General features: G+C 36.4%; 1 protein-coding gene across 4 annotated transcripts; it reads left to right on the top strand.

Annotated features, from left to right (window-relative positions):
- The first annotated feature begins 3,280 nt into the window (after positions 1 to 3,280).
- On the top strand, positions 3,281 to 7,524 carry LOC109182399 (ribosomal RNA small subunit methyltransferase NEP1). Of its 4 annotated transcripts, none has more exons than XM_019332579.1 (8): positions 3,281 to 3,407; positions 4,550 to 4,839; positions 5,148 to 5,240; positions 6,000 to 6,144; positions 6,266 to 6,376; positions 6,487 to 6,569; positions 6,651 to 6,708; positions 7,218 to 7,524. In XM_019332579.1, the coding sequence occupies exons 2-8, from the start codon at positions 4,570 to 4,572 to the stop codon at positions 7,295 to 7,297; spliced, it is 840 nt and encodes a 279-aa protein (XP_019188124.1). In that variant the 5' UTR covers positions 3,281 to 3,407; positions 4,550 to 4,569; the 3' UTR covers positions 7,298 to 7,524. The 4 variants fall into 4 exon arrangements, with proteins under 4 accessions (XP_019188124.1, XP_019188126.1, XP_019188127.1 ...); XM_019332581.1 differs by lacking the exon at positions 3,281 to 3,407 and adding an exon at positions 4,118 to 4,238; XM_019332582.1 differs by lacking the exon at positions 3,281 to 3,407 and adding an exon at positions 4,118 to 4,238 and having other exon boundaries at positions 4,539 to 4,839.
- Positions 7,525 to 10,301: the final 2,777 nt, after the last annotated feature.

Here is a 10,301-nt window from a genome sequence, read left to right as displayed (position 1 = left end):
AAGAGCAATTAATCTTCTTTATTACTCATCTTTTGAGTAAAATAATAAGTTTAATTTTCTTTTTTCTTAATTTAAAGAAGTGTTTAAATGGAGACCGTGATAAAAATCTTTATTTTTATTCTTTGTCTCTTTGAAAACTTTAAAGTGTATGTTAATTAGTATTAGCGTTTAATTTTGTTATATATGATACGAAGTTACGAACACGTAAGTATAGTGAGTTGTACTGAATAACAGTACTCAATACATCTTAATACATTTGTGAGATTGTACCACATACAACATGTTGCTAGTGTCAAAAGACGGCACCGTAAAAGTTATCATATATTAATAGGAAAGTTTTACAAAAATAGTAAGTTGCAATACTATGTGCTCTGTTAAATTGCACTCTCATCTCTTTATACTTTTGACAAAGCATATTTTACAAAATACACACACAACGTAATAAAATATGGACATGCTACATTAAGAACTCTATCAATTACATGATATATATATATATATATATATATATATATATATATATAGTTTCTAAATCTTAACCGACAAGAAATCTTACCTTCCCATAGTAGTTTAAGTATTATCATTCTTTCCAAAATGTTGAACCCCAACTCTAAAGGCCCCACACTCCGGCCCGACAGAGCATCTGGAAGGATATGATGTAAATCATGGTAACTCAACTGAACATGAATCACATAGGTTAGACCTTTGCTTACTGCGTCAAAGAACCCCCTCACTTTGAGAGGTTACTCACACACTGTCGCTGATGAGACTCGATCCCTAACCATTCTTTCCAATTTCCCATCGTTTAAGTATTATCATATATATATATATATATATATATATATATATGCGTGTGATGCACTTACAAAGTAATTGTTAGGCCACGGGTATAGCAGTGGTTGCCAAAGGAGAGCTCATGCCCACTAAACTATTATTACTCCATACTTAAATCATTAAATGCCACGAACTACACGTACTACGTTGTACTATATATATCCTGGAATATACTTCTGAGTTCTGACCACCTTGCCAAAAATCCAAAAATAAAAACAAAACAAAACAAAACAAAATAAAAAATAAAAAAGTGAGTCAATTGGACAAAGAAAAATAGACAACAATAACCCTCCACCATTAATATTATATTAAGTAAAATAAATTAAACATTAAGCTACCAAACCCCACTGTAATGGGAACGGAATAAACTGATGAAGGAAATGCAATCCAACATAAAATATATTAAATATTAATAATAATTTATTATTATTATTGTTATTTAAAAGGAATAAATTATTTTTATTATTATTAAAAAGGAATAAATTATTTTTATTATTATTAAAAACCCAAAACAGATAATGTAGAATATTATTGGGCATCCTATTAGATTTGCACACACTCAGCAAGCACAAGACTATGGTGGGCATGTCTGCTGCGTGTGGACTGCACGGTATTGCACGAGCCTTTATTATTTTATTATATTTGGCCTTAGGTTCCAGAAGATTTGCACAGGCAACCACAATTAATTAATTATTATGCTTTATGTGTGGTACAAATTAATTTTTAAGAATTTGAGGGACCATTAACTGTATTTTTCTTAAAATTTTACAATATAAACTTCCAAACTCTTAAAAAAACAAAAAAATAAAAAATAAAAGCAACACTATTCCATTAAGTCCAAACGAAGAACATTACAAAGGATATGGGGGAAGTTCGAAAACCACTCCACGCAATCAGGCACAAAAGCAAACTGCAGAAAGTTAATTAATAAAGACACATAAGAATAAAAATTCATAAATTTTTTAATATCCATAATAATAAAATGAAATGAAGAATCTCCGGCAAATTATACTGTATACCTGGGTTCAAAATGGCGTCGTTTTGAAAATTCACAATTTTAGATCTCAATATACAAAATTAAAAAACTCAATATTCACAATTTTTGAACTTTGCATTCACAATTACAGAACTCCATATTCACAATTACAGAATTCTATATTCACAATTTCATAACTCTATATTCACAATTACGGAGCTCTATATTCAACTGTATAACACAATTTTTGAATCTATATTCACAATTTTTGAACTCTATATTTACAAAAACAATAAATAAAATAAATCATTAGTTGAGAAAACAATACTACTAACGGCACTGTTATTCCAGACACACAAAACTGCGTCGTTTTGGACACGGGTCCACCTTGCAAGGTGGATTCAGGTCCATGGCATAACAATTGAGAATTTCCCTACTAGACTTTAAGAGAACTATATGTTCATAATTATAAAGTTATATATTCATAATTTTTGAACTTTATATTCATAATTATTAAACTCTATATCCACAATTACATAACTCTATGTTCATAATTACAGAATTATATATTCATAATTATAAAATTATATATGCATAATTTTTGAACTCCATATTCACAATCATCCAATTTCTATATTCATAATTACAGAACTATATGTTCATAATTATGTTCACAACTGTATATTCATAATTATGAACAGTTTTGAAACTGTGTCCACCTTGCAAGATGGACACAGTTCCACAGCACAATTTGCCGAGATTGGGCAGTCGTTATATTATAGACCGCGGTGCATGTGCACCGCGGTCAAAAACGACGTCGTTTCTTTAAGTAAAGAAACGGTCCGCCGTTAGAGTTAACGGAGTCCGCTTGTTTGGTGTATTAAACACTAACTGACACTACAGTATATTCAAACCGACACTGCAGTTATATCAAAATGATACTGTAGTTATAGTGAAATGAAACTGCAGTGTATATAAACTGAAACTGAATAACATTTCACATATTTGAGTGTATATTGTACAATGAAGCTGTAATTATATCAAAATGATCATGTAGTTGTGTTTTAATGAAATTATAGTGTATATAAAATAAAATTAAATAACATTTTCACATATTTGAGTCTATAAATATCGAATGAAACTATAGTTATATCGAAATGAAACTGTAGTTGTGTTCAACTGAAACTGCAGTGTATACAAAATGACACTGAATAACAGAGTTACATTTTGCAAAAGGGTGCGAAACGGCGAAAATAAACACTGTTAATTTTCATTTAAAAAAAAAGACGCGCGGTGCATAATATAATTTGCCGAGATTGGGTCAACCAACCGAGAGCTTCCCTAATTTCCCTCTGCCAATGGCCCAATACCTAAGCCCATCCCATCAAAATATCCAATAGCCCTAAATCCTTTTTTTCTGAAAACCAATAGCCCTAAATCCTAATCCATTCATTCCCTATTTCTCTTGGAATCCCTTATTCAGTGATTCAGTTCCTCCACGCCTGACGCCACCAGCCCACCACGCCTCCACTGCTCTGCTCCTCCGCGCCGCCGCCGGAGTCCGGTGCTCCGCCCTCGCGCTTCTCGCATTCTCCAGGTTCTTCCTCCACCACAAGCTACGTAGCCATTTATGTGTATCGTATTTTTTTCAATGTTGTATGTTTCTATTTTTTGCGTTTGCTTCTGGTATCAATCAAGTTCCCTGAGGATTAGCTTAGATACTAGTAGGGGGTTGGAGAGTGAGAAGGAGGTAGAACCAGAGTTTAGATACCAGTAAATAGTAATTAAGAGACAACTAATTGCTCAAGGTTCACTGTGAATTTTTTGCTTGTTAAGACTTGGTGGAGATATGAACCCATATCATTGGGTTAAAGATTAGTTAGCTTATTCCATCAGTGGTTCCTTTTAATTGACAGAAATGGGAGGAAGAATTGTTGTATTTATGTTAAGAGTGGTTTCTTTTCCTTACATTTTTGCCCATGATTTATAAATTGGATAACTTTCTGGTTTTTGGTAACCGACCGAAACTGAAAATCGATTTTTCAGTCAATTATAGCTTATATTTCAGTCAGTTATGATGGACAAAAATTTCAATTGGTTATTTGACACGGTAGAAATGCTGGTTCATATATATAGTTGACTCTTGGAATGTGCTAGATTGACCCTAATTTTCAGACCCAAAATTCAAGAAAATGTTCTCAGCCCTCTTTAAACAAAAAACATGTTCTCAGCCCAATTATAGTCCAATTGCAGACCATTAATGGACCCAACCAACTTTGGATTCCCTCTCGGAGAGAAAACAATCACAGTGCTGCACGTAGTTGTGTAGAGTCGGTAGAAGTGAAATACTGTTTTTTGCTTTGCATAATTCGCTATTTCCAGCTGCGCCATGGTTTTCTTCATCGTTCAGCTTCTCTCTTTCGCTAGGGCTTGTTTCTTTGTCCTAACTTGGTACCTCTCTTTCCCAAGGAATTATGTTTTTATTTTTTATTTTTTATTTTTTATGTGCATACCGGAATGTCTATTTGGTTGTTTTGTAACTGAAATTTGAATGAAATCAGTTCAAGTTCTGAACTTTCTTCTGTTAAACAATAAGGGATGAAGTTAAACCCTCTCTTCTTTACTAATCCTGGCCTCCTGGGTTGTTAAGATTTGTGATGAACCATGAATTCCGTTGGAACAATGAATTGTATTGATGGTTTCATCTTTTGCTCTGTATGGAACCTATGGCGTCTTCAGGTCACGCTTAGCAGCTGAAAATGGTCCGGGCTTACAAGTTGAAAGGGCAGAAGAGGAAAAAGAAGGAGGAGAAGTATGATAGGGAAGAAATAGAGCAATCTTCGGATGAGGAAACAGCCGAGACCAGTAAAAAGGCCAAGACCGAAGGTACTGCAGCAGACGAAGAGGAAGCTGAGAAGGTGGTAGATTTACTAGCTGGTATTCCAGTTGTTTCAGCTGAACAGAGCAAAAAGCCTGGGATCATTTTCATTCTGGAGAGGGCATCACTGGAGATTGCCAAAATTGGAAAGGTTTGTCTAAGGTCTGAAACTTTAGTGCTATTTTTGTCCCTTTCTTGACACAATGCTTGTTTGAGCTCTTCATCTTTGTGGGCACAACTTAATTATGATTTGATAATTGTCTCTTCAACTGATTGGGACCTGAATTTTTTTTCTTCAAGTACTAACTGTGAAAATATGTTATACTAAATCAAGGTCAATACTCCCCATCTTGTTCATGCCCCTTTCTTTTCCTTCACCCTGGAGGAAAGGATGAACTATACTCCTTTGGATTATATCTTAATGTGTTTCACTTGACATTTCTTCTCTCATTGATGCAGACTTACCAACTTCTCAACTCAGATGAGCATTCCAACTTTCTGAAGCGAAATAACCGAAACCCTGCTGAGTATCGACCTGATATTGCTCATCAGGTTAGTAAATTTTGGTATTGCTTGCCCTAGATTATTGAATTTTAGTATTGTAGCCCAAACGTTGCTGCTAAATCACTGTGCTAGGAACTTTTGCAGGGTGCTTACTAAATGAAATTTTTTGGCACCATGAGTGTTTTATCTATATTTTATGTGAACTTGGCTCTGGCTTCCAGAAAGAGGAACTTCAAGGGGAAATTTTTGTGGTGTCTGAAAGAAGAATTTTAATGAATTGGTTTTTTTAACCCGAGGATCGTATTACAGTTAGCCCTGTTGCTTAAATGAATAAATGTTTTATGTGTGGGCAATAAATGTTTTATGTGTGGGTTATCGACATGCTTGCTCAATGCAATAGAAATCAGAATGGACAGAGTAATTGTTTTGCTATAGTCGTTACTTGGTTGGGTGGATTGGCGGATGCAAGCCTTTTTCCTTGCGTGTTTTTGTTACAACTCTTGCTATGGAAACCCCTTTCATTTTAATGAAATGTGACAGATGTATGTGCTCTATCACCTCCATTTTAGATTATTGAATAATGGAAACCAGGTTGCTTACATGATTATTTTTACCACATCAAATAGATGAACCATTGCCAGCAAGTTGTAGTGCTTGCCATACTGACACACTGTGGATTATGGAGTTAAAATCATTTACTGATTATAACATATGGGATCAGCAAAAATGTGTCCATGTTTGCTACTGGAAAGTGTGCTTCTAACATGAGTTTTATTGACTATTAATTTTCTGTTTTAATGTTATTAGGCAATGCTTATGATTTTAGATAGCCGCTTAAATAAGGCTGGGAGATTGAAAGCTTTGTATGTGAGGACAGAAAAGGGTGTTCTATTTGAAGTTAAACCTCATGTTCGTATCCCTAGGACATTTAAGCGATTTTCTGGTATCATGTGTAAGTTCTTATTACTCTTTGTTTCTAGTAATTTCCCCCCTTAATTTCATATGCCTTCCACTTCCTTTCAGATAGCTTATTCCATTTGCTCCATTCTCTAATGTTATTCGAATGATTGCAGTGCAATTGCTACAGAAGCTGAATATTACTGCTGTTGGTAAGAGAGAAAAGTTACTACGTGTCATAAAGAATCCTGTTACACAGTATCTACCTATAGATTGTCGAAAAATTGGTAATCACTGACTTCCTCCTTTAGTTGCTTTCTTACCCAATTGAAAGCCTGGCGAATAATTAATTTGTCCCCTTCCCTCTTCGTGTCCTTTTTCTCTTTACATTGGACAGGCTTTTCTCACAGTTCTGAGAAGTTGGTTGACATTCATGACTATGTTGCTAATGTTGACAGTGATATGAACCTTGTTTTCGTGGTATGGAAAAATATAATTCTTTGTACATAAATTTGATTTGTTGTTTGGAACTCTCAGTTTAATATCCTGGCGATTTTCCAGGTTGGCGCAATGGCCCATGGGAAAATTGATAAAGATTACGTTGAAGATTATATATCAAGTAAGTTGCTTCCTCCCGTCTTTATCTTTTCCTTAAAAAAAAAATCGATACTAACCTTATAATATATATCAAGTCAGTTGGTCCTTATCCTTGTTTTTTCCTAAAACTACGATTCCCAATTTTCCCAGTCATCTTTATAGTGTGATTTAAAAATCGAAATATAGTTGCATTAAAAATCCCAATTTTCCCAGTCATCTTTCAAAATTTGGGTTCAAGTTTATGCGTAGAAATTTCACCTTATTCAACCTAGTAGATGCCAACTTCCGTCCAACAAAATGAAGTTGGACGTTGAATGTTGTGGTCTTCCAGTGCTGTGCTACCTGCCTCGGGCATTAATGCATCACTCGAGGCGGCCATCCAATCCATGTAGCAAAAGCTACCCAGAAATACCAAGAACGTATAAATTTCTATAGCGCTTGTGCTAGGGGTTTGAGTGCTGTTTAGAAATGTAGCACCAAACCCGAACATCTTTTCTCCAACCATCTGATTCTCTAACGATATCTCTGCAGTTTCTGATTATCCACTGAGCGCCGCGTACTGTATATCAATGATAACTAATGCTCTGGAGCACAAGTGGAAGATGCTATAGACGACGCAACTCACTTGGATCTCTGTAATTCATGACAGAGTCCATTCCATTCATGTTGTCTACTTTGAGCCATAGTAGCTAGTTGGCAATTTTGTTGTTTTACTTTTGTAGTAGTAAGAGCTAACTTTTTTATCTTCTTACTTCATCAATTATATACTGAGTACACGATTTCTATTTATTGACTTGTAATTTCAATAGAAAGAGCAGCCAGTTTAAATTTTGAGTTGTTTGATAGTAACTTCTTGACTTTATGGTGTGTTTGCCTGTTTGGAAACTAAGAAAATAATTTCTTGAAAATGAGTCATTTTTAAGAAAATATTTTTCTTTCTCGTGTTTAGTTGTATTTTGAAAAATTATTTGGTGTGTTTGGTTCATTTTCCAAAAAGTGAGTAGAATTGTATAATTAAACATTTTAATAAATTTGTTTAGATATAATAGCATTTATAATAATAATTTTCAGTATAATCAATAAATGACTAATAAAATATCAAAATAACTAATTAAAGTCATAAGATTCAAAATAAATAACTTTAAAAGCTCTCATGATTTATTTTATTTTTATTCCTAAGTAGTTATAATAGAAGAACCCCACAGCTAGTATTGCTCAAAAACATAAAATAATTACAACCAAAGTATCACAATTGTAACAAAACATCCTTCAAAGCAAAATAACATTGGTTTCCCACAAGAAACTCCACAAGTCCACACACATTATAATCCTTCATAAAAAACAAACAAAAATTCATTGCAAATTTATATTTAAAAAATCACAACAAAATAACATTATCTAGGAAACCACCAAAAAACAAAAAATTGTAAAGATTATAAATTGTACTTTATTGATGTAAAATAATGAGCTATAAATAGTGTACAAGAGAGGGAGAATAGTAGGAGGTTGTAACAACTTGTTCAACACACCTATTCTACAGGAACATAACTACCACAAATATAAAGAGATAAAATGTCAGCCACACATATCCTTAACACGCCCCCACAAGATTGAGGATCCGTTGGAGACTCCAATCTTGGAACGGAATAGAAGAAACAAAGAGCGGCCCAACGGCTTTGTGAGGAAGTCAGCTAGCTGAGCCGACGAAGGAATGTGCCGCACTACCGGAGAACCATTAGAGACTAAGTCACGAACAAAAAAGTAGTCCAGTGCCAGATGCTTCATACGTGAATGGAAAACCGGATTTCTGCACACATATGTCGCACTAAGGTTGTCACAGAACATAACTGGTGGTTTCACTAGTTGCACTCGCAGCTCGTGAAGCAGATTCTTTATCCACAAGACCTCTGCAGCAGCATTCGCCAAGGCTCAATATTCAGACTCCGTCGACGAGCGTGACACGGACTTCTGGCGGGCGGACTTCCAAGAAACAAGATTAGCACCAAGATACAACAAGTATGTGGTGGTGGAACGGCCATCGGTAGTGCAACCGCCCCAATCAGCATCTGTATAAACACTCAGCGACAGTGGTTGCCCAGTGCGGAGAAACAACCTATGACAAACTGTTCCTTTTAGATAACGTAGCAACCGTTTGGCCGCCTGCCAGTGCAGCTCTGTCGGTGAATGCATGAACTGCGAGAGACGGTTAACTGCATATGATACATCTGGCCTAGTGATGACCAAGTACTGCAATGCACCAAGGAGACGCCGAAATTGAGTGACATCCACCGCAACACTACCAGACTGCGCAGGTAGCAACTTGCCCGTAGTAGCCAATGGTGTCGAAACAGACTTTGCACCATCCATCTTAAACCGAACCAGAAGATCTGTGATATATTGACTCTGAGACAGGAACATGCCATTAAGAGTCGAGACTACTTCAATACCCAAGAAATGATGCAAGAGACCCAGGTCCTTAAGAGCAAACTGAGCGGACAGAATTCCAACAAACTTGTCAAGCCACGCAACATTGTTTCTTGTTAGGATAATATCATCGACATACACCAGAAAATAAACAATAATATCATTAGCAGAATAAACAAACAAAGACGCATCTGCCTGTGACTTCAAAAACCCACAACGCAACAAGAACTGGGAAAGTTCTAAGTACCAAGCCCTGGGAGCCTGTTTAAGACCATATAAGGCTTTGGTCAGTTTGCATACATGAGATGGAAATGACGGATCAACAAACCCGGGAGGCTGCTCCATAAACACATCCTCGTGCAATGTTCCATTAAGGAACGCATTATTTATATCTAGCTGGCGCAGACCCCAACGATTACTCAAAGCAATGGTTAGAACAATACGGATCGTGATCGGTTTCATAACCAGACTATATGTCTCAAAATAATCACGTCCAGTAGTCTGCAAAAACCCCTTAGTGACAAGCCGCGCTTTAAAACGATCAACCGACCCATTCGATTTGCGCTTAACACGGAAGACCCATTTGCAGCCAATCGGAACAGCTGCGCCACGGTGAACTAGTTGCCATGTGTTGTTACGTTGCAGCGCTTCGAACACCTCATCCTTTGCTTTCCTCCACCAAGCGTCTTTAAGAGCCTGGGCGACGGTAGAAGGTTCTAAAGTAGGAGGCAGGGGATGAGAAGTGGCTTGATTAATGACATAATCGGAATATCAGGGATTAGGACGACGCTCCCGGGTGGAACGGCGAACATTATGCAACGGTTGAGACGTGTCAGATGTGGAGATAGGTTGTGAATCAGACACGGATTGGGTTGCATGTTGACCATTTTCTGAGACAGTGGGAGACGACGAATTGGACACATCTGACGGTGATGGTGTTGGAACTGGACTCTGAACTGGAGTTGGAGTTGGTGTTGGAACGGGTGTTGGAACGGGTGTTGGAACTGGAGTTGGAACCGGTGTTGGGACTGGTGTTGGAATTGGTTTTGGAACACCCACGGGCTCAACCTGTGTAGACAAAGGAGACGACTTGCACAAAATATTGCGTGATTCTGAATCATGAGAATCAGAAGGTAAGCTGTTAGAAGACTTTTGCAAATCGTTATAAGAAAACACATGGGGCACAAATCT

Source organism: Ipomoea nil, unplaced genomic scaffold, assembly GCF_001879475.1.
Source record: "Ipomoea nil cultivar Tokyo-kokei standard unplaced genomic scaffold, Asagao_1.1 scaffold1043, whole genome shotgun sequence".
Classification (NCBI taxonomy): domain Eukaryota; kingdom Viridiplantae; phylum Streptophyta; class Magnoliopsida; order Solanales; family Convolvulaceae; genus Ipomoea; species Ipomoea nil.
The sequence above is the reverse complement of the archived record's forward strand: the minus strand, read 5'-3'. Positions and strand labels throughout refer to the sequence as shown.

What these genes read in the sequence shown, in the direction of transcription:
- LOC109182399 (XM_019332579.1), top strand. Translation starts at nt 4,570, where the DNA reads ATGGTCCGGGCTTACAAGTTGAAAGGGCAGAAGAGGAAAAAGAAGGAG. An exon ending in GCGATTTTCTGGTATCATGT is followed by an intron (nt 6,145 to 6,265) that starts GTAAGTTCTTAT and finishes GAATGATTGCAG; the next exon opens with TGCAATTGCTACAGAAGCTG. An exon ending in CGTTGAAGATTATATATCAA is followed by an intron (nt 6,709 to 7,217) that starts GTAAGTTGCTTC and finishes ATATCTCTGCAG; the next exon opens with TTTCTGATTATCCACTGAGC.